This window comes from Phalacrocorax aristotelis, chromosome 6, assembly GCF_949628215.1.
Source record: "Phalacrocorax aristotelis chromosome 6, bGulAri2.1, whole genome shotgun sequence".
NCBI classification, from domain to species: Eukaryota; Metazoa; Chordata; class Aves; order Suliformes; family Phalacrocoracidae; genus Phalacrocorax; species Phalacrocorax aristotelis.
Window position 1 is genome coordinate 15,046,917 of NC_134281.1, and position 25,991 is coordinate 15,072,907.

Sequence of the window (25,991 nt, forward strand, 5' to 3'; positions counted from 1 at the left end):
GTATTTTAAGATAATGTTTTGGACTGAAGTAATAGTAAATTTAACACTTGCATTATATATTTTGTACACTAAAGAAAATTTAATGCTTGTTAAGATTTAAAAACACTGAACAAACAACAATTGCAAGTTGCATTATATAGTTTTCATCTTAAAAATCAGGGATTACAAATTAGTCATCAATTTAAAAGTGTTAAATCTCCCCGGATAACATTTTTAGTTGGTGTGGTCAAGCAGATTCCAGTATGTTGTATAATTATAGAAGTTACATAAACAATTCTTCATTCTCTGTGTATGTAAGTAAGTGGAAATTTTGAGGGCACATAAAATAAACTAAAAGTTAAAGGTCTCTAAACAGAGCATCTTTTCCCATTTCCACATAATGAATACCAAATTAAGCTTTAAAACATGTCTAAAATTGTCACTTCATTACAGGCATGCTAAGTCCTGAATAAAAAATGGGCAGGCACTTGCTGCCTATTGCAGCTCTGCTTTTGTAATAGGCTCCACTTTAGTGGCACTACCAAAGGAGGGGGTGGGATGTCTTTTCTTGGCAGCAGCTGTGATGAAGACTCCATCTTTCAGGAATCTATTAGAAATAGTCAGACCTGAGCAGTCTCAGAAGATTTCTCCATTCTGCTCAGTATATTGATACTGCTGGGAGCCCAGGCCCTGTGTAGCTAACTTTGCCACAGGGCTGGATAAGCACCGGGTCCCCATAGACCTGTCTAATTTATGTGAATTGCTGCTTTAGGAACAGAAAAAAAGTAGTTGTGAAACTACTATGGCATCTCGATGGCTATTTGCCCATTGAATTGTCCCTAGTTAAAAAGAGTTTTTCACCTTAAGAACCTATTTCTGTAAATGTGGCTTTAATTCCAGAGTGTTTTCTTACTGTGTAAAGTGGAGTTCAGAGATTAGTTTAGTATCCCAAACCGAAGAAATTAAATGGAATTTAAGACATTTACTTAAAAAGAAACAAGGTCTGATGTCTATATGTCTGTGGCTATATCGCATTTCTAGTCTTAGCAATTTGAAAAAACTGAAAGATTAAATCTCACTGCAAGATGTTAGGTTTGAAAGCCTAACTGTAGCTGAGAAACACAATTAATTATATTGTTTTAAAAGACACATTTCTGATGTCTGGGCCACAAGATGTGGTGAGCCACTTTTCATCTTTTATTATTGTTTTTCCATTGGCTGTTTTATGCTGGCAATACTACTCTTGGAAAAGACCTACATTTAATTTGAATTTGCATTTGTGTTCAGTGATGTAATTTTTAGTATTTGTTATTATACTGAACTAGTGCCTGTAGACTTTGGTTACAGAAAATAAGATTATCTTTACCAGGCACAGTACAAACGCACACCGGAACGCTAGTACCTCATCTAAAGAGCTCATAATCTACTTGCTTCCATTTTCACAACCCTATCTTTTTTTCCTCTGATCAATAGGGTTTCCTGGTGTATTTCCATACGTTTTTCCTCCAAAACAGACATGCCTGTTACCTTCTGTAAGTTATTTGTCACTACTTTGCCCAGGTTGCTGTTCTAATGGGACCTGGCCACTTGCTGTTAATCTTGTCTGAGGTTCCCAGCCTGGACCTGGTGCCATTTGCCTTTTTTTGGCCGGTCTTCCTCCTTGACTGTTCTGAACACCAACGCGGCGGCGGGAGCGGAGCTTCCAGGGCGGCACAAGCCCTGCAGAGCCCGCGGCAGGGTCACCGGGAGCAGGGCGGGCTGCCGCTGCCCCTTCTCTCCTCCGGCGTCTCGGAGGTCCCCGCTTCCCCAGCCGGCAGGCGGAGGGCTCGGCGGTCGGTGAAGCCCGGAGCCCCGGGGAGAGGCAGGGGCCGGCCGGGGCACGCTGCGGAGGCACCTCGCCGGGGCGGGATTTCGGGAGGGACCCGGACGGTAGGAGCGGCGGGTAGTTGGGAAAGGTGGCAGCGGGTGCGAGCGGGGCGGGGCGGCGCGGAGTCGCGGGGCGGGCTCCGGGGGCGGAGAGGAGCGGGCTCCGGGGGCGGCACAGACACGCTTCTCCTCCCTCTCACCTCCCCTGACAGCCGCCGGGCCGGCCCTGGAACCCACCCCCCGCCCCACCCCCCCCCGCGTCCTCTCCGCTCCCGCCGCCGGCCAACGGCTCCCCCTGCTCGGCCCCCGGCGCCCTTTCTCGACGGCCGCCGCCGGGTCCTCGCCGGGCGGCAGCTCTGCGAGCCGCATGCCGGGAGCCGAGGAGGAGCAGGAGGGGGCGAGGTAAGGCGCTGTCCCTTGTGTCCGGGCTCTGCTTGGGGCCGGGCAGGGGGACGGCTGCCTGTCAGGGCTCGGGGGGCTCGGGGCCGCTGGAGGCGGTCAGGCCTGCGGGCACGGGGAGAGGCGGCCGTGGTGGGGCTGACCGCAGGGGTTGCGTTGTGCCTGCGGGGGGACCCGCCGCCCCTTACGGGACTCCACACGGAGCGGTAGTGGGGGTACCCCGGCGGTTCGAGGGAGGACCCCCCCCCTCAGCTCCCGGTGGGTGTGCGGGGGGACGCGTCCTTCTCATCTCCTCGCCGCCGCCGCCCCCCGCGCCCCGCTCTGGCCATGACCCGGGGAGGGGGAGGTGGGAGTACTTCAGCGTCGGGGCTGTGCGCCGCCAGGGCCGGTATAACGCGAGCCGGGGGCGGCGGGCGGGACCCGCCGCCCCGCGGACCCCCGAGCTCCGCGGTGAGGAGCACGCTGTGAGGGTTGGGGGCGGCGGGCGCTTGACGGCTTCCTTTCAGGGCTCGACAGCCGTTTCGGGTTTATTTCTTTATTTTTTTAAAAGAACTTTTTACGCTTATTTAGTGACAAATCTTACACGAGTGTCCGTTTCGAAGGAAAACGCCGCGAAGGAAGGGCCGAAGCCTCAGGCGCCTGTTGCCTGCTTTGAAAACCGTCATTGTTATCACAAATAAGTTATTCCCCCGCTGCTTGTTTGGCTTGGCGAGTCGGAGAGCGGTCCCGCCGGCCTCCGCCGCTCGGCCCTGCCCGCGCCGCCGCCGTGGGGGGAGGAGGCGGTGGAGCTTCGCGGGCGAGAGAAAGTGTCAAAAACAAACACCGAGCGTAATTACTTACACTTGTGAAGTCGGTGACGGTCGACTCTGAATAGGCTCTAAAAGAGAGACGACGTTATTTAGTATGGCACGGATCACTGCCTGAGTTTAAATAGTTAATGCCGTTGAGGGCCCGTGTAGGTGAAAATGCCGCAAGGGTGCTGTTGGTTGGCTCCGGGGTCGTGTTGCAGTGCCGGTGTTTTACCAGTTATCTGAGTGATGTGGTTGGCGGGGACCAGGAGTTGTGATTTACTGAGGAACCATTTACGCTAATGCAAGAAATCCGACTTTGGTAGCTGATGTCTTTATTTTTCTATATAGTTCTGAAAGTCTTGTGAACGTATAAACGGTCATGTATTTCTGTTCTGTGTGTGCATATGTACGTTCATATAATTTAGAGTTAAATGTTATCCTGTAGTACTTTCTGTGCTATATTTCCGTAGTGAAAGGGCAGAGAAAATTCTTTCATCCTCAAACACTTGTTAAGGAATTAATTTGGTTCTGAACCTGATTCTGTAGGATGTACAGAGGTCTGCCAAGTGCAGCCAGCTCTGAGATGGATGCTGTATCTGTACAGAATTTGAATTCATAATAGGAGAAGGCACTGGATTTGGAAACAAGTAGAGTTAAAATATCTATTGCAGAATGTTAGGTTTTGCAGAATATAGGTGGGGAACACGTGAAACGGAGCTGCCCCAGTGCATGTGAAATAGGGGAATGCACAGGAATACCTTAGGCTTGTAATTTAGTGTATTTAGCCGTTACATTAAGATTTTTATACATATCACTTGCTACCTGTTTGCAGTAAATATTTATTACACAGTCTTAGTAAACAAAATAACATCGTTTTGAACAGAAATCCCTTTTAATTTCCCATCAGAAACATGCCTATCAGTTAGCAATGTGACAAGGCCTCGTGATCCATGCGGACACTGTAACATTCAGTATCATTCCCTGCACATTTTCTCAGACCTCTGCTCTGTTTTGAATGGTGCACTTCTTCTCAGGCCTGCTTTTGTGTAGACAGTTGGTCTGGCATGGTTCCAAGTTGTGGGAGTCTTATGCACGTACGATTTGGAGGTATATTATGTGGCGTTGCTTCCAGCAAGTGGCTAGTGGGACCACATGTCCTTAAACAAAATCCTGTTTTGTTTTGCTGTTTATGAATTGAAGTGGGTGATACCTGGTTCTGCTTGGGAGTTTATATGTAGTGTCTTAATGTCCACTCAGGAGCTAGTTTTTCCCATGTTAAGCTTTCTGCTTTAGGTGCTAAAGAAAATTAACCTGACCTCTTAAATTCTCTTTATGCTAGAGTTTTATTTTTATGTTTTCAGTATTATAGGTTTTTGAACAATCTCTTTTGATGAAACATATTTTTTCTGGGTATTTTTTGTGAAAGCATCAGCCCACTGCTACAAATACTGCAGTAGATGCATTTAGAATCCTTTTGGAGTGCTCTCTGTATGTGTATTATATTGCAGAAACCTTATGCTTAGTTAAGTGCTTTGTGCGTTTTGAGAAGTAATTTGTTAAGAGTTGCCATTTTCTTTCTTGTGCAATATGTAGGGAAACTGGCAAATGATACACTTAGTGGAAGACTAAAAGATTTGGGGTGCTATATATCATGTTATTGATTTATTTTGCTTAACTTAGTATATTGATGTTTAATCAGTCCCTTCATGTTATGTATTTGTTCATTGAATGTTGGGAATGTAAACATTGCAAGGTCATATAGGTTTTATAGATTCAAGTACTTAGAGATAAATAGGTAAATGTGGTACTTTATAGATAAATTCTAATCTGTGACTTGGAAAAAGCCTGAGCAGAGCAACACCGCTTTGGAATAAAAGGTGGAAAGAGATGAAAATACTTGAACTTGCTGGACAAAGAAATCTTGAAATTTTCATGTTTGCATCTATACTTATTAACTGAAAAAAAGGTTATCTCCACATATTTAATATTTTCTAGGTCCAATAAAAGTCCCTTAGATTATTTTTTTGTTTGTTTTTATCAAATTTTGCACCTCACCTTGTGAGGGGGTGTTGCAGATTTCAGTTGTCCGAGTCATATGAAATCTGGAATAAACAAATGGCTGTAGTCTTGCACAAGTCTCTAAGAGCATGTTGAGCTACTGTAGTTAGGTAAATGTTTGGAAAATAAAGGACTTGGTAAATATGCTCCAGTAATCTGTTATTAACAAACACCTTGTGCTTTGTTTTTGACTGTAACAGCTGTGTAGTAACTATTCTGAAATAAATAGTTATATAGCATGTAACTGTGGTGGCCTCTATCCCCAAATGTAACATAGAGGATGTAAAAAAAAACAACCCAAAAAATATATTATCATTTAGTGTCAACCAGGGTTGAACATGAGGTGATATGCTGTCAATTATGGAAATGTAAACAATGATTAACTTGCGGGTGCTCAACGCTGTACAGAATCCAGCTGAAGTATTTAGCATGCTAATGGATCAGGCTGTTAATATCCAAGCACAAGGGCATATGAACATGCATATTTATTTACTTTTTCCTAATCGCATGCTGATGAGAAGTCTAAGGATTTCAGATCTGAGTAAGCATGCTGCCGTAGGTATATGAGTTACTTCAAACTAATGTGTGTCTCATACAGACCACTGCTAAGGGTTGTACTTAAAGGCATGGCCAGTAGTGAAATCAAGCACTTCCCTCCCCAAAATTTTTTTTAAATGGGGCAAGAAGCTGAAGCTTTATGTTCTTTACAGTAAAAGAGCAGTTTTTTGCTTTTCATGTTAAAACATTATATATACAAATAGAAATGGTAACATTATGTGACTAGAAAGGTGCCCTATACTGTTAAAGATTTTCCCTGCCCCCTTCTGTATAGGATTAATTACCCTCATAGTCATGCAGTTCCCCTCATAACTCTGCAGGTTTAGTCAATGTGTGGTACAACTCATATTCAAAAAGGTTTACTGGCTTTTATATCACTGAAGCTTGCATAAACTTGAAAAGTTGGCAGGAGTTATCTGGACTTATGTGGTTTCTGTAGAGCAAGAACAGCTGCTCTGCTGGTATCGTATCTATCTCAAACGTTTTAGTTGTTAAATAGAAGTACAGCTTTCATTAGTTTATTTTAAACACTTCAACATTTTTTCCAAAATAAATTTCAGGATCGCAACTAGAAGCGTAAGTCCATTACACTCTGTATGGTATCAGGAATCCTATTGATTTGATTTGAAATATTACAGCTCATCTGGCTAGTGTTCCCTCAGAAAGTTCTGTCTGGACGATCACCTATTTCTTGAAGACAACAACCAGCTATTTGGACAGTGAGTGTTTTGGGGGTGGCTGACTGCTTCTGCTTGTATATGGCCTTAACTGATGTGTCCAGAGAGTAGGTGGTTGGGAGAGGTTGGAGGCATGTATGAATTGCAGTGCAGTGCTTAAAGCCACCATGTTTGTAGTGACATAGGCTGTGTTGACTGCATCTCAAACCTGGTATCCCTCTGTAGATAGTGAGGTTCTTAGGTAAGTACAAGCCTTAAAATACTTTGCCTACTACTTATCTGTGGAGCATCAACACATGCTAAGTAATATCCTAGAAAAAATTCTCTCAAGCAAGTCAATTACTGTGTAGAGGGGTGATCTTGCAAGCTTTTCCATGTAGGTTTGGGTTCTGGCTGTGCTTAGCAATTGGGGGTGAAAAGCTATAAAGACTGAAAATAAGATAATTTTAGGACAATACACCTCTTTGTTTGCTGTTCAGAACTATTAAATAACCAGGAAAAATAAATGCAAAACCAACTGACAACCTTCAGTCTCCTATTAAACTGTGCAGCAATCCCAAATGAAATAATAATGATTATTAAGATAGTAGGCTGAAAAGATGGTAATTTTCATGTTAAGGAAAAAATGGGGCACCCTTCCAGGTAGATAAAATTCTGAACCTGCTGCCGTCACCTGGCAGTGGTGATTCTGATAAAGGGGAAAATAGGTTGTGTTTGTTTCAACTGTGTTGGTATTTCTCTTTGTTTTCACTTAGTCTTAATGTATTTTTGATGAAGGTAAAATCCCTTTATCATGAGGGAGGTAGGAATATGTTAAAAGGAAGAGAAGAATATGAAAAAATACGGCAGCGGTTGCATTAATTTTACACTGGTCGTGCATGCTGTATCTTTTTTTTTTTACATCAGCCATTACCATGAAAAATGCTTAAGTGCTAGTTTCAGAAAACTTTCTAAATAAATTGTCCTTAAATTGGTTTGTCTTTGTATAGCCCTTCTAATATTCTTTACAGAAATAGCGCATAGTTATTTCTGGAAATAGTTTTTCCATTGATAAAATCTAGATTTTAAAAAAATCATGCATAAAATCTTTGTGTTTGTCATTGTTACAACTTTTGAATAATAACTTAGTTCTTGTTTTCAGATTCAGAAGCTTGAGGAGGATAGAGTTAAATTAGTCTCAGAAATTGCTAGCTGTATGAGTCACTAAATTGGGAACATAAATACTCATAATCTTTGGAAAGAACTTCTCAACATTGTTTTGTTGTGTAGTGTCAACTGCAAAACACAATAGAGTGCATTTAGCTTAAAAGTACTTGTATTTACATTTGAAATCATAGTTTATGAAAACAATCGGATAACTTTCTGCTCTTTTTTTGCTTGTCAAACTGACTAAGGCTAGCACCAAGTCTGCAGTAGAAGCTAGATTATTATACGGTTCTGTTTTCTTTGCTTTGCTGAAAAGAAGTAAAAACTTGGAGGGGGGAGGAAAGGGTAGAGTAGTGGCCAGTGCTAGAGAATTCTTCTTGCACGCTGATAGAATGGATAGGTTGTTTTGTTTACTGTCTAGTGCTGAAGCCAGATACTTGAAATAGGAACATCTGGATCTTTTAGTCCAGAGAGAAACAGCTTTGACTCAGAATGACAGATGTAATTATAACATCAGTGACAAAAGAATTCCTTGATATCTATTTATGTTGAATAGAATATAGTACTTACACTGTTTAAGCAGAATACAGAGAACACCATTTAATTTTGTGTGTGCACCTTCTGCGTTTTAACCTTCTGTTTAAAGTGTTCTGTTCAAGTCTTTGCTAGTATTTCATAATGTTAGATTAGGAAAAAATCAGATAAGAGAGATTTAGTTGTGTGTTAAGACACAGAGTACTAAAACATTAAGTTCCTTTTTTTTTTTTTTCTTTTAAATTAAATGGCAATCAACTACCATCCCAAAAAGTGGCAAGGCTCACAAACATTCCCTATTTCCCTCTACACTGCTAAAGTTTCTGAGTTGAAACCACTGAAAAACTCAAAGCTCCTGCTAACTTTGCAGATTGGACGGTGCAGATGAGTCCTTGCTCTTCTGTTCTTTCTCACAGTGATGTACAGTATTATATAATACACTGATATGCAGGATAGAGTAAACCAGCAGTCTGAATTCTTTCATAACACCTTTTTTTTTTTTTCACAGCAGTAACCAGCTCAGGAAAATCTGTGCTTGTATTTTGGGAATAAAATGTGCGCCTGTACCTGCTTGTGGTTTCCCTGATGCTGGTGTCTGACTATATAAACATATTTAGACAGTTCTGAAAGATGCACAAGTTGTAACCGCATCCTCTCTTCAATGCTGGTAAACTTCTGCATGTGCTTTCATGAAGGTAATGTGAGATGAACTGTAATGTAATTGGTTGTCTTCCTTTTCTTTTGGTATTTTTTTAGGGAAAAGAGTTAAGTCTTGGTAAACTAAAGGACTCAGTCCTGTTGAGAAGTGTGTCTCATAGTAGGCTATATTTCTCCAGTGTGGAACACTATTCCGTGTCAGTGGTCTGGCTTCAGCCTCATATGAACTTGTAATTATTTAACTGTTGTCTTTTACCTTTTAATCTACTTTGTGCTGAGAATAAATATAACATTTATGCTATTTCAGAAATAAACATTGTCTTTTATACATGGCTGGTTAGACTGTCTGTTTATAGCAAGTGTGTGTGTATGGGAGAGGGAGCCAAACTTGATACTTGATGTGAGACAGAATCGTTATATTATTTTAAAGCTTCTTCTCTATCATCTTGGAGAGTTCTGATGGAATCACAAAATATGGAGTGAAAAGTTATGTGCAATGCCTGTGGTTCTCTGAACTACCTCCTCCAAATATCTTTCTAGACATACTGCTGTACAGTAACTATATAAAACTTATCTGTGCTTTTTAAGAGGACAGAAAGAGACTATTTTTTAATGAGAGGCCTCAAGGACAGGAATAAAAACCCTTTCAAAAATACGTATTTAAAAAGGTTCTCCAAAACCTCATTCTTTAGTGCATTGGGTGCATTTTGAAAGACTTCAAGAAGGTAAGTAATGGTATGCTACATGTGTTCATTGAGGTCAAAACTTTCTTGAAATAACCATAGTGTGTGTGAAACAAAGTTTATGGTAAGATAGACTTGGATTATGCAGTGTGAAATTTCTCAGTACTGCCTGCTACTTGGAGTTGTAGTCAGAAGAAATATTCTTCAAGAGCTCCTTGAGTTTCACTCTGATTTTACTGAAGTATGCTTTAGTGGTATAGAGATGCCTGGCAACTGCAGAATCTGAAAACCCCAGAAAAACAATTTGGATAAAATATTGGTTTTGGTATTCGTTGTTATGTAGTTAAATGATCAAGTTGGTTTCAAAGTTTAAATTGCCCTTCAACAAGCTATTTGCCTAAGGCAGTTGCAGGTTAGGAGCTAAGTGCTATCAAGATGTGAGATAGACTATATGCTTGCCAACTTTGTGTGTGGAAAGGCGACTTTTCAGAAAACAATATAAGAGTAAATGTATTCACTAGAAGTTACAGACTTTTGTGCAGCTAGTAAGGAAATGGAAAATTGGCTCTCTAAAGATGATATGATACATGCTTGCTAATGACTAATCTGTTGTTCAGGTTTTGTGAGCACAAAGACTTCTGCTTGAGAGAATGATGGCATGTAACTTTCCTATTTTTTTTCTTTGTAGTAGATGCACATTAGTGATGCTACTGCCTTCTTTTTCATTAAAAGGAATAATAGTGTCTGCACTGAGGGGTCTTAGGGTTCAGTAAAGCGTTTTTCACAGTCCTCTTATCCATCAAGTATAACAAGGTACTATTTCAACAATGCAAAGGATTTTGGTGAAGGTAAGGAGCTGTGGGAACATGCTTTATCAGAAGATACTGGTTAATTTTGCTTTAACTGTAGAGAACAGCTGCTGAATGATATGTTACTTTTTAACTACTGCTACTGTGAATATCTTACTTATCTAGAGATATAAATAAGGAGTGGAGGGAAAGGCAAAAATGAATTTAGCCCAGGGATTGAAGTGTATCTACACTTCATAACACCAGAGAGAGAGAAAAAAAAAAAAAGGACTTTGTGCAGGGAATCATGATTTTAAAAAGGTTAATAAGTTTAATAAGTTTGCTGTTCTGCTAGATATAAACCACAGGCTGGTTTGAGCCCATGGGGTGTTGTGGCCTCAAGACTTTTCATAGAACCTTCTCATTTTTTTCCTGTTCAAATGGTCCTATAATGCAGGCTTGAGTGCTATGCTATACAAGATCCTTCCTCCCCCCTCACCCCTCTCCCCCCCTCCATTTATTTTTGTCCATTTAAGGGCAATTGCAGGACTAACTTCCAGAGTTAACTCTAAATATAAATGAATAAAGTACACTTAAATATAGCACACTTTTCTTGAGCTGGTGGCTTTCCACTATGAGGCCTTTCTCTGCCATTATGGGGTGTAAGAATCTACTCTAAGGCAGATGGACTGATAATGCATCAGATAATCAAAGTTAATTATTTTAATGGAAGCATAACAATGAGTTTCTTTGTAGAGATAAGAGAATTTTGGGGTGCATGCTTCCTTCTGGGTACTCTGGTATTAAACAATCTATACTTGGTCTTAAAAGACTAAGTATGCTAAATTTCTGTTGTCTCTTCAAAACGAGCAAGGATGTTTCTTCAAGGCCGTTCCCTCCGTAAGATAGTGACAGTAACATCAAACATAGCTCCTATAAATAAAGGCTTTGACATTGTTTTCCTATGGTTTTGTTCTGGAATTGGCTTTTGCCCACTTCCTCCTATTACAGCACAGCACAGTCTCTAGGACAACACCTAATTAAAGTGCACGCTTCTTATCTGGAACAGTCAAGGTTCAGTGTACAGAGGATGCGGAACAGAATGAAGCAGTGTCTCTTACGTTAATATTCATTGACTTGCCTTGGCATCTGGCTTCAAGTTATTAAGAGGGAAGATGACAGATTTATTTTCCTCCTTCAAGTTTCATCATGTATAGTGCCTATGTCATAAAGTTCAAGTCCAAACAAGAGTTGAATGGTGATACAGAAAGAGGCACCTGTGAATAGCATATTTTTTTCTGAGCACTGTTCCTTTGCTTCTTGAATTGCATTTAATTTTCTAAGATGCTATTATTGCTGGAGGCTGATTTCTGGGAATAGCATTAGTATTCTGGTTGAATAAATCCAAAACCAGTATATTCCAAACAAAATTCTACTTTGACAGTTGTCGTGGTTTAGCGGCAGCTCAGCCCCACACAGTCGCTCGCTCACTCCCCCACCAGTAGATGGGGGAGAGAATCAGAAGGGTAACGCTCGTGGGTTGGGATAAGAACAGTTTAATAATGAAAATTAAAAGAAACAACAGTAGAAATGCAATGTGAAGGAGAACAATGAGAGGCGCAAAGCCCCGGGGGAGGGGGGAAGGGAGGGGAGGGGAGAGGGGGAACGAACCGCCGGAACAAACCGCACGCGCCGCAGCCGCTCGCCGCCCGCCGACCCGACGCCGCGCCGCCCCCGCGCTGCCACTGCCCCCCCTCAATATACTGGTCATGGTGTCACATGGTATGGAATGAACCTGCCATTGGCCAGTCGGGGTCAGCCGCCCCCACCATGGCCCTGCCCCTCCCAGCCCCCCCTGCCACGCCACGCGGCAGAGCGCGGGAAGCTGGAAAGGTAGCTGACCCCCACAGTGAGGAGAATTAACCCCTTCTCAGCCAAAACCAGCACATTCTCCACCCCTTATTCCATACCACTTACACCATGCCCAGGTCCCATATGATGCAATACAACCGTACCAACCACCACCCCTCCCCTTCCCATCCTTTAACATAATACACAGACATCATTCCCTTAGTTCATGGATCTTCCCTGTAAAATGTCCATTAAAATGTCCATTGAGTTCACGCAGTCCATGACTCTGGGCTCCATCTGTTGTATCAGTCTTTCCGGGTGGGAGAGATGGTGTGTGGCGTTGGGTTGCTGCATACCGAGTCAGTCATCGTTCCATCACTGCTGCACGGCTTGTTTCATAGTTGATCTTCCATGGGTTGGGAGGCTCGTACTCTGATATCATTGATACAACACAGAGGTGACACACAATATTATATAGCAGTTCACATTGTGCCATTCAGTTCATTGACTGTTTTCACCCAAAATCAAATCCCCTTGAGGCACACATCGGATTTCTCCATCCTCCCGCATCACCCACCAAGTGCACCCAGGTCCTCGAGCAAAAACAATCCCACGAATGGGTTTGCCTTTGCCAGAGGCAGGAAGAACCCAGACTGTTTTGCCCAGCATACTTTTTGTGTGCACTACAGGGACTCTATCCCCTTCCACAGTATGTAGGATTTCTGACTGGGCAGGGCCAGCTCGGTTGGCAGATCCCCTCGTGTTGACTAACCACGTGGCTTTTGCTAAATGTGTATCCCAGTGCTTGAATGTCCCACCCCCCATTGCTCTCAGTGTGGTTTTTAACAGTCCATTGTACCTTTCAATTTTCCCAGAGGCTGGTGCGTGATAGGGGATGTGATACACCCACTCAATGCCGTGCTCTTTGGCCCAGGTGTCTATGAGGCTATTTCGGAAATGAGTCCCATTGTCTGACTCAATCCTCTCTGGGGTGCCATGTCGCCACAGGACTTGTTTCTCAAGACCCAGGATAGTGTTCCGGGCAGTGGCATGGGGGACAGGATATGTTTCCAGCCAGCCAGTCGTTGTTTCTACCATTGTAAGCACATGGCGCTTGCCTTGGCGGGTCTGTGGGAGTGTGATATAGTCAATTTGCCAGGCCTCCCCATATTTATATTTCAGCCATCGTCCCCCATACCACAGAGGCTTTACCCGCTTCGCTTGCTTGATTGCAGCGCATGTGTCACATTCGTGGATAACCTGTGCAATAATACCCATGGTCAAGTCCACCCCTCGATCACGAGCCCACCTGTATGTTGCATCTCTCCCTTGATGGCCTGAGGTGTCATGGGCCCACCGAGCTAGAAATAGTTCACCCTTATGCTGCCAGTCCAGATCCACCTCAGCCACTTCAATCTTGGCAGCCCGATCTACCTGCTGGTTGTTTCGATGTTCTTCGGTGGCCCGACTCTTGGGGACGTGAGCATCCACATGCCGTACCTTTACAACCAGTTTCTCTACCCGGGCAGCAATATCTTGCCACAATGTGGCAGCCCAGATGGGTTTGCCTCTGCGCTGCCAGTTGCTTTGCTTCCATTGCTGCAGCCAGCCCCACAGGGCATTTGCCACCATCCAGGAGTCAGTATAGAGATAGAGCACTGGCCACTTTTCCCGTTCAGCGATGTCTAAGGCCAGCTGGATGGCCTTTACCTCTGCAAACTGGCTCGATTCACCTTCTCCTTCAGCAGTTTCTGCTACTTGTCGTGTAGGACTCCATACAGCAGCCTTCCATCTCCGGTGCTTTCCCACAAGGCGACAGGACCCATCAGTGAACAGGGCATATTGCTTCTCATCTTCTGGCAGTTTGTTATACAGTGGGGCTTCTTCAGCACGTGTCACCTCCTCCTCTGGTGATAATCCAAAATCTTTGCCTTCTGGCCAGTCCATAATCACTTCCAAGATTCCTGGGCGACTGGGGTTTCCTACTCGAGCCCGCTGGGTGATCAGTGCAACCCATTTACTCCACGTAGCATCAGTTGCATGGTGTGTAGAGGGGATGTTTCCTTTGAACATCCAGCCCAGCACTGGCAGTCGGGGTGCCAGGAGCAACTGTGCTTCAGTACCAACCACTTCTGAAGCAGCTCGAACCCCTTCATATGCTGCCAATATCTCTTTTTCAGTTGGAGTATAGCGGGCTTCAGACCCTCTGTATCCCCGACTCCAAAACCCTAGGGGTCGACCCCGGGTCTCCCCAGGTGCTTTCTGCCAGAGACTCCAGGTAGGGCCATTCTCCCCGGCTGCAGTGTAGAGCACATTTTTTACATCTTGTCCTGCCCGGACTGGCCCAAGAGCTACTGCATGGACTATTTCTCGTTTAATCTGTTCAAAGGCTTGTCGTTGCTCAGGGCCCCATTTGAAATCATTCTTTTTCCGGGTCACTTGATAGAGAGGGCTCACGATCAGACTGTAATTTGGAATATGCATTCTCCAAAAACCCACAACGCCCAAGAAAGCTTGTGTTTCCTTTTTGCTAGTTGGTGGAGACATGGCTGCTATTTTGTTGATCACATCCATTGGAATCTGACGACGACCGTCTTGCCATTTAATTCCTAAGAACTGGATTTCTCGTGCAGGTCCCTTCACCTTACTTTGTTTTATGGCAAAACCAGCTTTCAGAAGGATTTGGACTATTTTCTCACCTTTCTCAAAAACTTCTTCTGCTGTGCTGCCCCACACAATGATGTCATCAATGTATTGAAGGTGTTCTGGAGCTTCTCCCTGTTCCAGTACAGTCTGAATCAGTCCATGGCAAATGGTAGGACTGTGTTTCCACCCCTGGGGCAGTCGATTCCAGGTGTACTGGACGCCCCTCCATGTGAAAGCAAACTGTGGCCTGCACTCTGCTGCCAGAGGGATTGAGAAGAATGCATTAGCAATATCAATTGTGGCATACCACTTGGCCGCCTTTGACTCCAGTTCGTATTGAAGTTCTAGCATGTCTGGCACAGCAGCACTCAACGGTGGAGTGACTTCATTCAGGCCACGATAGTCTACTGTTAGTCTCCACTCTCCATTAGACTTCCGGACTGGCCATATGGGACTGTTAAAGGGTGAGTGGGTCTTACTGATGACTCCTTGGCTCCTCAGTTGGTGAATGAGTTTATGGATGGGGATCAGAGAGTCTCTGTTGGTGCGATATTGCCGCCGGTGCACTGTTGTGGTGGCGATTGGCACCTGTTGTTCTTTGACCTTCAGCAACCCCACCACAGAAGGGTCCTTTGAGAGACCGGGCAAGGTAGACAGCTGTTCAGTTTCCTCCGTCTCCAAGGCAGCTACACCAAAAGCCCACTTGTAACCTTTTGGGTCCTTGAAATACCCTCTCCTGAGGTAGTCTATACCAAGGATGCACGGAGCCTCTGGGCCAGTCACAATGGGGTGCTTCTGCCACTCATTGCCAGTTAGGCTCACTTCGGCCTCCAATACAGTTAGCTCTTGGGATCCCCCTGTCACTCCAGCAATGCTGATGGGTTCTGCCCCTATATAGTTTGATGGCATTAAGGTGCACTGTGCGCCGGTGTCCACTAAAGCTTTATACTCCTGTGGGTCGGACGTGCCAGGCCATCGGATCCACACAGTCCAGTAAGCCCGGTTATCCCTTTCCTCCACCCGGCTGGAGGCAGGGCCCCTCTAGTCCTGATCATGGCAGTCACAACTCACTTCCTGTAAATGTGAATCAGGAGTCCCTCTATTACACTTAGAAATAAAATCTGCGCTTCTACTCCTCTGTCTGGGGACTTGCTCGCTGGAAACTGGAGCAGCAGCTTTCCTGGAAGAGCCTCCCTGAGTGACTGTTCTTCCTTGCAGTTCATGTACTCGTGCCTGTAGGGTCGAAGTAGGCTTGCCATCCCACCTCATCATGTCCTCTCCGTGGTCACGCAGGTAGAACCATAGGGTGGCCCGTGGTGTGTATCCCCTTCTTTGAGCCAAAGGACGCTTATTCCTAACAGCTGAGACACTGCTCTGTCGAGGTGGGGAGTAGGACAGATCTTCTTTGAGTTGCTGGACCTCTTGGGATAGTTTCTCCACAGCAGAGACAAGCGAGGAAGAGATATTTGTGTCATAATCCCGGAGCCTATCTATCACCTCTGCCACCGTTGGTGTCTCGTCATCTTTCCAGGACATCACTGCCAATGAGTTTGCATGCGAAGATGGTGCGCTCCGTACAAACTTCCGCCACATGGGTCGTGTGCACTCGGCTTCATCTGGATCTTTGGATGACCGTTGATCATCCAGGTCACCATAAATCACCTCAAACACAGCTAATTCCCTGAGATACTGGATGCCTTTCTCCATAGTTGTCCATTTTCCTGGGCGATATGTAACATCTTCTTTAAAGGGATACCTTTCCTTCACTCCAGACAGGAGTCGCCTCCAGAGGCTGAGGGCTTGTGGTTTTTTTCCAATTGCTTTGTCAACGCCCCCTTCCCCAGAAAGGGATCCCAATTGTTTGGCTTCTTTTCCCTCTAGTTCCAGGCTACTGGCCCCATTATCCCAGCATCGGAGCAGCCAGGTGGCAATGTGCTCACCTGAACGACGGCTATAATCTTTTCGCATATCTCGCAACTCGCTTAAGGACAGGGATCGGGTGGTCTCTATTTCATTTATTACTTCTCCCTCCTCTCCCCGCGATGGCCCTGGTTCTTCATCATCCCGTTCTAAACGAGTTGATGTCCGCTTCCAATATTTCGTCTTATGTATGGGGGCAACTGATACTGGTACGGGTTTATTTTCTGAGCTAGCTCCGGTACTTGTTGTGGGGGTTTGAGTGGCTGCAGTGCCTGTTGTCAGGGCTGGATTGTCTACAGTGCCAGTCACTTTGCATTTCAATCCAGAGACATTCTCTTCCCCCTGGGGGCACTGAATACTGTTGAGCAGGGCTCGGTATGCATGGGCCAGACCCCAGCACGTTGCAGTTATCTGTGTCTCTCTGGAGTTCCCAGCGTAACAACATACTTTTTCCAAATATTCTACTAGTTTTTTAGGATTCTGCACTTGCTCGGGGGTGAAACTCCAAAACACTGGGGGTGCCCACTGCCCTAGGTATTTGCCCATGCTATCCCACATGCCCTGCCACTCGTAACTATCAAGCCTCGGGGCAGATTTCTGGGTGATATTCTTAAGTTGCTTAGTCAAAACCAAAACAACATGCCCAAAAACTAACAATGACTGCACCTTAACCACCCAAGGATGTTCAAGATACAAAAACGTTGTTGTAACAAAGGCACAGACATCATAGAACAAAGTTGCAAAGGTATTATTCTGTATTTCCTCCATATAAAATCTCTCAGAGGAGGAGGTATAATTGCTAATTGCCTCAACAAGGTGGTATCCGAAGTACAGTAACGGTTTCAGCAAAAACCCCAAATACCAGGTAAAGCTGAAAACGAGTGTTTGTATAACAAATCTCGTAGGCAAAACATTACTAATCACAGCAGAACACAGCAGACTCAAACAACCAACACCGATTTTTAACACCCACTGCAAAAAGGACAACATGGTGCTGTGACCAGCAGCTGTTGTTATCTCCAACCCTCGTGCCCCACGTTGGGCGCCAAAAAGACTGTCGTGGTTTAGCGGCAGCTCAGCCCCACACAGTCGCTCGCTCACTCCCCCACCGGTAGATGGGGGAGAGAATCAGAAGGGTAACGCTCGTGGGTTGGGATAAGAACAGTTTAATAATGAAAATTAAAAGAAACAACAGTAGAAATGCAATGTGAAGGAGAACAATGAGAGGCGCAAAGCCCCGGGGGAGGGGGGAAGGGAGGGGAGGGGAGAGGGGGAACGAACCGCCGGAACAAACCGCACGCGCCGCAGCCGCTCGCCGCCCGCCGACCCGACGCCGCGCCGCCCCCGCGCTGCCACTGCCCCCCCTCAATATACTGGTCATGGTGTCACATGGTATGGAATGAACCTGCCATTGGCCAGTCGGGGTCAGCCGCCCCCACCATGGCCCTGCCCCTCCCAGCCCCCCCTGCCACGCCACGCGGCAGAGCGCGGGAAGCTGGAAAGGTAGCTGACCCCCACAGTGAGGAGAATTAACCCCTTCTCAGCCAAAACCAGCACAACAGTTTATCTTCAATTTTATGTGGTTCACTTTGAATATAAACAATACTTTTAGAGAGTATAAAACTTAAAATAACTTTTCTTTCTACAACACAACAATTCAGTTTTATTTTAGACCTACTGAAGCAGTTTGTATTCACTAGAAATAATTCCACAAAATATTCTTAATGCTTGAATAAAGATACCCCCTTCTACATCTTAAAATTTTTTTAAATTTTAAAAATAGTTTTTTTTTTCTGAAGAAAGAGTCTAAGAGTCTAAGTCTGTGTCACAACAATGGGTCAGGATAGAATCTACAGGCTGAGAATTTTTCATTGAATTTCAAGTTAACAGAAGTAGTGGTAATAGTTGGTATCCGTGGCTTTGGAAAGTGTAGATGGATACCAATTTTCCATTTGTCATTTAGAAACTAAAAAAACTTCTGGTATTTTGACAAGGCTGTAATACTTGTCAGTAATGTGGGGATCAGCTGTTTAATTACGTCTTGCTCCTGCTAAAGAGTGAACTAGGACCTGTGGAGACCTGTTGTCAGGAGTAGGATGACAAAAGAGTATCCCTGGTGATTTTCCAAGAAGCTTGTCTGACTCATTGCTGTCCAGCCTCCAAAGTGTGAATGGGAAGCACTGAACGGACACTTGGTCTCGAAACTTTAATTATCTCCTCCACCTGAAAAGACAGTAAGGAAGGAGGAGTGTGATTTGAAAGAAATTTCTGATATAGGAAAGAGTCATTCAGGATGCTAGGAGCTTCTGCTACAGCAGGCAGGGATTACATGGCAGGTATTGCTGGAGCATTGTTCATTCTTTGGCGTGGGTGGAAAGTTAGAGGGATGCTTTGTACTCCCTGCTCCCATCTTGAGGAAGCGTGCTCTTGGCTGCTGCAGTGTGCAGGACAGGAGAGGGCCAGGCAGGCGTGGTGGTGCTTCCCGTCCCCCTTTTGTCAGTGGTAGATGAGGAAGGATGCTTGTCGCAGTTGTATCAGCTAGCTGTGATGCCCGTCTCCTCCATATGTCTATGTGAAGAGTGCATTTGTTAGGTTAGTGGGTGACTTGGCAGATCTCTTGTATTATTGGAAACCAAGGAGTGGAGGCTGCAAGAGCATGGCTGTGTGTCTTGAAAGAATATGACTTATGGTATCTCAAAAGGCTGCTGTCTTGTCCAGCATACAGATATTTTTCTGAAGGTGTGGTGGATGAAATCTTGCTGTCAGAATGAATAAATGCTGGCCTCTTGATTACCTCTTTTTATGTTACAGAAAACACCAGAAGCAGATTTTTGTAAGATCCTGAGGCTGAGGGGAAGGAGTACAATGTGTTACTGACATTTTCAGATATTAGACTGGGAATGGGAGGGAGTTGAGAAGTTTGACAAGATGTATTCCCCTCGGTATTAATTTACGTTATTTTCTTTATGGAACATATGAGAACATAAATTGGGTTTATGCCATATTTCATTTATTTTCTGTTATATTTATGTCAACCTTTATAATCAGCTGTTCATAGAGAAGTTTGTAACACAGTAACTTCTATCATTTGTTCTGTCCTCTGCCTTTACTCTAATTTCAGTGTGGAAATCTCAATGCAGAGATATGTATGGAGCATTTGCTTAGACATTTCCAAGGGAGGGGAGAGGAGAGGAGTGCCAAATCATTGGTTTTTTTAGTCATACATTGAACACTTTTACTGCTGTAGTACTAGTTCACAAGCGAACAGTAGAAGTTGGGTGTTTGTTTTTTTGTTTTGGTTTTTTTTGTGTGTGTGGTGGTTTTGTGTTTTGGTTTTATCCCCCACCTCCCAGAATGGTAACCTTGTGGTTATGTAATTTCAATCTTTCAGCTTCCAAATTTGAGAATTAATGGACTACTTTTAACCTTCCCTTGAACCTTTGGGTTTTCTAGTATGAGTGACTGTAAGAGGAGATAAAACTCTTGTTGGCATAACTTGCACGATCATTGAAGCATCTGGGCTTTCCCGATGTAGAGTAGAAATTCATTACCAAAAGAAAAGTTTAACTTGCCCTGTCAGGAAATTGCTTCCTGAAAGAGAGGAACTTTGCAGAAGATGCTTAAATATGGACTCTTGCATTGTTTCTTCAAAATATACTTAAGAACAACTCCCATCTTCCTGCACTATTATAGACTAGAGAGGCAAGTAATAATTTAACTTTCAACACCTGCTGCTGCTGAGACACTTCTAGAATTACTAGATTTTTTGGGTGGGTTTGGTTTTTGGGGTTTTGTTGTTTTGGCTTCTTGGTTTTTGGGTTTGGGTTTTGTTTTGGTGTGGGTTTTTTTGGTGGTGGTGGTGGTTGGTTTTTTTTTTTTTTACTTTTGATTTTTTTGCCAAAGTGGTCCAACTTCAGAATCAGAAGTAAATTTGAGGTCAGGCACTGATCCAAAAAGAGGTAAGAGGTCAGGTGGTTAACAGTCTCTGTTCCTGCCCTCACAGGGGTGAGGCTTTTGTCATTCTACCCTGCAGAATACTTTTTTGGATCTTTAAAACAAGATTTCAAGAAGCAAATTTGCTCAGAAACAGACTCTGCAGAATTTCTATCCTTTCTATTATGAGGGATAAAAAAAAAGACAAAAAACCCCCAGGACCTGTTATTGTAAATCCATCCTGTTTTCTCTGGAATGGCAGTGCTGCATGCTCTGTTCACAGCAAAGGGCAGGCAAAAAGAATACATTAATTACAGTCAGGACCAACTTTTGGTTGCTGATTTTTGGGACTTTTGTCCAATAAATATGCTTGCTAGTGCTGTTTATCTACTCCTGCATGGACAGAATTTTGAAACAAAGATTGGTGTTCTCTTCAAATTACTTGTTTTGTGAAGATTGGCCTAATCTGCCTGCCACTGATGGGACACAAGCATTGTGCTCATCTTGTCATGCTGTCCATGACTGCCAAGTCAGATTTTGACCCAGGTTTCACACAGGTTAAACCAGCTTTTTAATGGTTCTTTATACCTTCTTGCAAAAGCAAGGGAGTATTATCTGGACAGGCACAGCCTATTTTCTCGGTAAGTTCTAGTAGATACTAATTAATATACAGTTGAACCTGTTCTCCATTAATCAGTTAGGTCTTATGTGCTGATAGCAGTAGAAACCAGGTTTCAAAACAAGTCAAATAAGATTACTTTGGCTAAAAGTATTTTTTTCTCTCTCTCTCCTTTAAAAGAAAGGAAGGAAAAAAAAAGTTATGGATGTAAGAAGTTCCATGTTAACATTGTGAACCCTGTTTCCAAAACATAAGTGTATCACGGTGAAATTAACTTGTCTTATCTAGAGACTTTATTTGTTCTTACCATGCAAGTAGTTTACTTGAAGCACCTTTGGCCATAAAGACCTTTTGGAAGCAATGTCACTTGGGAATTGCTATTGCCAACATTTGAATGTCTGTGCTGTTTTTGAGAGTGACTTCAGCCATTAATGAATTCTTATTTTTTGCTAATCAGCAAAGTATGATCTGGAGTTATTAAAATCACAGAATGATAGGGGTTGGAAGGGACGTCTGGAGATCATCTCACCCAACCCCCCTGCTTGAGCAGGTAGACCTAGAGCAGGGGGCACAGGAACGCATCCACATGGGTTTTGGATATTTCCAGGAAAGGAGATTCCACAACCTCTCTGGGCAGCCTGTTCCACTTCTCTGTCACCCTCAAAGCAAAGAAGTCTTTCCACATACTCAGGTGGAGCTTCCTATGTTCCAATCTGTGCCCATTGCCCCTTGTCCTGTCATTGGGCACCACTGAAAAGGGTCTGGCCCCACCCTCTTCATACTCACCCTTTATATATTTATAAGCATTGTTAAGATTCCCCCCTCAGTGTTCTCTTCTTCTGGCTAAATAAACCCAGGTCTCTCAGCCTTTCCTCATACGAGAGATGCTCCAGTCGCCTGATCATCTTTGTAGCTCTCTGTCAAACTCTGTCCAGTAGCTCCCTGTCTTTCTTGAACTGGGGAGCCCAGAACTGGACACAGTACTCCAGATGTGGCCTCACTAGGGTGGAGTAGAGGGGGAGGATAACCTCCTTTGACCTGCTGGCTACACTCCTTTTTATGCACCCCAGGGTACCATTGGCTGCCTTGGCCACAAGAGCACATTGCTGGCTCACGGTCAACCTGCTGTCCACCAGCATTCTCAGATCCTTCTCAGCAGATCTGCTTTCCAGCAGGTCAACCCCCAACCTGTACTGGTGCATGGGGTTGTTCCCCCCCCAGGTGCAGGACCTTGCACCTGCTTTTGTTGAGTTTTGTTACGTTCTCCTTGGCCCAGCTCTCCTGCCTGTCCAGGTCTCGTTGGATGGCAGCACAGCCTTCTTGGTGTATCAGCCACTCCTCCCAGCTTGGTATCATCAGCGAACTTGCTGAGGGTGCACTCTGTCCCTTTGTCTAGGTCACTGATGAATATGTTGAACAGGACTGGACCCAGCTCAGATGCCTGGGGAACACCACTAGTGACAGGCTTCCAACCAGACTCTGCCCTGTTGGTCATGACCCTCTGAGCTCTGTTGTTTAGCCAGTCCTCAATGCACCTCCCTGCCCACTCATCTAACCCACACTTCTTAAGCTTACCTATGAGGCTGTTATGGGAGACAGTGTCAAAAGCCTTGCTGAAGTCAAGGTAAACAATATCCACTGCTCTCCCCTCATCTACCCAGCCAGTCTTGCCATTGTAGAAGGCTATCAGGTTGGTCAAGCACGATCTCCCCTTGGTGAATTCATGTTGACTACTTCTGATAACCTTCTTTTCATCTCCATGTCTGGAGATGACCTCTAGGATGATCTGTTCCATCACCTTTCCAGGGATGGAGGTGAGGTTGACTAGCCTATGGTTTCCTAGGTCGTCCTCCTTCCCCTTTTTGAAGACTGGAGTGACATTGGCTACCTCCAGTTTTTGGGAACCTCTCCTGTCCCCCATGACCTTTCAAAGATGATGGAGAGTGGCATAGTGACAGCATCTGCCAGCTCCCTCAGCACTTGTGGGTGTAACCCCTTTGGGGCCCATGGATTTGTGAGGGTTCAGTTTGCCTAGGTGATCTCTAACCCAACCCTTTTCAACCAAGGGGAGGTCTTCCTTTCTTCAGATTTTTCTCTCTCACCTCCTGAGGATCAGCCTTAGCAGTGAAGACTGAAGCAAAGAAGGCGTTCAGTAACTCTGCCTTTTCTGCATCCTGCGTCACCAGGGCACCCACCTTACTCAGCAGCAGGCCCACAGTTTCCCTAGTCTTTCTTTTACTACTGACCTATTTGAAGAAGCCCTTCTTGTTATCCTTGACATCCCTTGCCAGATTTAGTTCCAAGTAGGCCTTGGCCTTCCTCGTTGCATCTCTGGTTACCTAGACAATGTTCCTATGTTCCTCTCAAGTGGGCAGTCCCTTTTTTACCATATTGTAAACCTCCTTTTTCTATTTGAGTTTTTCTATAAGCTCTTTGCTCATCCATGTGGGTCTCCTGGCTCTTTTGCTTGACTTCTTCCTCACAGGGATGCACTGTTCCTGAGTTTGGAGGAAGTGGTACTTGAATATTGACTATCTCTCTTGGACTCCCCTACCTTCTAGAGCCCTAACCCATGGGATTCCTCCAAGCAGGTCTTTGAAGAGGCCAATGTTAGCTCTCCTGAAGTCCAGGGTCAGATCCACGCAGGATCCTGAACTCCACCATCTTGTGGTCACTGCAGCCAAGGCTACCCCCAACCTTCACATCCTCAACTAGACCTTCTTTGTTTGTTAGTATAAGGTCCAGCAGCACATCTCATCTCTGGCTCCTCCACCAACTGCATCTAAAGGTTATCCTCAGTGCTCTGCAGGAACCTCCTCGATTGTGTATGCCTCACTGTTGCTTTTCCAGCAAATATCAGGGTGGTTGAAGTCCCCCATGAGAACTAGGGCCTGTGATTGTGAGGCTGCTTCCAGCTGTCTGTAGAAGGCCTCATTGACTTCCTCATCCTGATCAGGTGGCCTGTAGCAAACATCCACAAGAGTGACACCCATATTTGCCTGCCCCTTAAATTTTTACCCATAAGCTCTCAACTTGTTCTTCCACCCCTAGGCAGAGCTGGATGCATTCCAGTTGCTCCCTCACATGAAAAGCAACTCCCCCATCTCACCATGCTGGCGTGTCTTTCCTAAAAAGTGTGTAGCGATCCATAACAGCATTCCAGTCATGCGAGCTATCCCACCATGTTTCTGTAATTGTAGTGAGATTGTGGCCCTGGGACCGCAATATGGATCTTGAGTTATAAAAATATGCTAAAAAGCTTCTGTAAATCTTTACCTACTAGAAACTGAAATTTCCTCCCCAGTGTTGTGTGGATCATCCCGTGGCAACGCTAGCTGTGACTGCTGCACTAAATTAACATAACTGACACTATGCATAGCCCTGGATACAGGCTTGCTGACATCAACTCTTTTGGCATGTGTTCAGAAAAGTAAACAAAAGACAATCAGTGTTGAGTTTGGCATAACTAGCAGGTCCACAAAACTGCCAAATCCTTCTCAATGTATTCATCCAATTAATCTCATTGATTTAGGACATTTACTTAAGTGAATGAAACATACTGTATTTGGTCTTAAACGTTTTGGTTTTCTAGTGAATTAGTAAACACATTCTTCACTTACATTGCATTTTTCATGGTTTTTTGGTATTGTTGTTCCTTTGTAGAAAAAAAATGAATTCTGACAGCTCAGCACTTACCATGAGTAGCCCTGCTGTAATAAACCAATGTGCCAGAGGAGGAATGGAAGAAGAGAAACTTTGGTAAGCTTTACTTCTAATTTTCTAAGAGGTTAGTAGACAGCAATATTGGGAGATGTAATTTTAAAATTAGGTAAAAATTATTTATTATAAGTGTTTGCATTTGTTTTGCATTATTTAACAACACAGAAGGAAAAAGGGAAATAATTTTTTATATTGGTTTTGAATTATTAGCAGATGACCATGGGACAGGGTGTCATGGGGGATGGGCAATGGAAAAACTGTTCACTTCAACAGTGCACCAGTTGTACTCATGGAATCTTTCACATATGGCAAATGTCATAATCTCCCAGTGCTGTTGCTATGCCTGTGCAATGCTATTACTAGTACCCTTCAGTACTGTGCGGGCTTGGGGCCTCTTGAGATTTGTGCATTGGGAGACATTAGTCAATAGTTTCTACTTTTTATCTATTTAAAAAAATTACTCTGTACTGGAGGAAAAAATATTATGCTGTTCAACAGTAGATGTGGACAAACTCTTCCACATTAGGACAATTTTTTGTGGAAACTGCCACCGTCCGTGCAATTTTTAGCACCTTCTTTAGTGTTTTCATGAAAGGAACAGGGTGTTGAGAATGCATTGAGACTATTTCAGCTGTATTAATAAGAGCCTTTTATTGAGAGCCTGCTGATTTTTACTTGCTGCTGTTCTAGGATTTTGTTACATAGTTTATTTGCTATGTAGAAAACAACCAAATAAACTCATAACAGGAGCTAACCTATGTTGGTTTTGTAGTCTGAGAAATAATCTTGAAAAGCTAAAGAATTAAAGAAATATTAGCAAATGAATGTTATTTCCTGTCGGATGCTTGTCAGGAAATCACGAAGAATATTTTTTGGTTTTGTTTTTATGTAGGATTAAATTAACAGCATCATAGTACCTGGAAAGTAGGTTCTTTTTAAATGTCTCCCACTATTCTGCTACTATTCCTTGAACATCCTCAAAGCTAGAAACAAAGTCTTTGGATAAGGGGTGGGATGAAGAAGACTTGTGAGCTTCCCTCCTGACTCCTAGATCTAATGAGGAGTGGGGAATTGTCACATACTGTTCCTTTATTTAGTATCTTTTATTGTTTTTTATCCTGCTTGTGGTATTGAGCAATATAATTTCATTTTCTGCATGGCATTTC

General features: G+C 44.0%; 1 protein-coding gene across 2 annotated transcripts in view; it reads left to right on the forward strand.

Annotated features, from left to right (window-relative positions):
• Positions 1-2,042: 2,042 nt before the first annotated feature.
• ARHGEF3 (Rho guanine nucleotide exchange factor 3) overlaps positions 2,043-25,991 on the forward strand; it is a 148,541-nt gene continuing 124,592 nt past the window's right edge. Inside the window, exons 1-2 of one of the 2 annotated variants that reach the window (XM_075096165.1) lie at positions 2,043-2,247; positions 24,769-24,864. In XM_075096165.1, the coding sequence (XP_074952266.1) occupies positions 2,213-2,247; positions 24,769-24,864 (131 nt within the window). In that variant the 5' untranslated portion in view covers positions 2,043-2,212. Of the gene's footprint in view, positions 2,248-8,632; positions 8,704-24,768; positions 24,865-25,991 lie in introns of those variants that run through there. The other variant, XM_075096166.1, reaches the window with a different exon arrangement.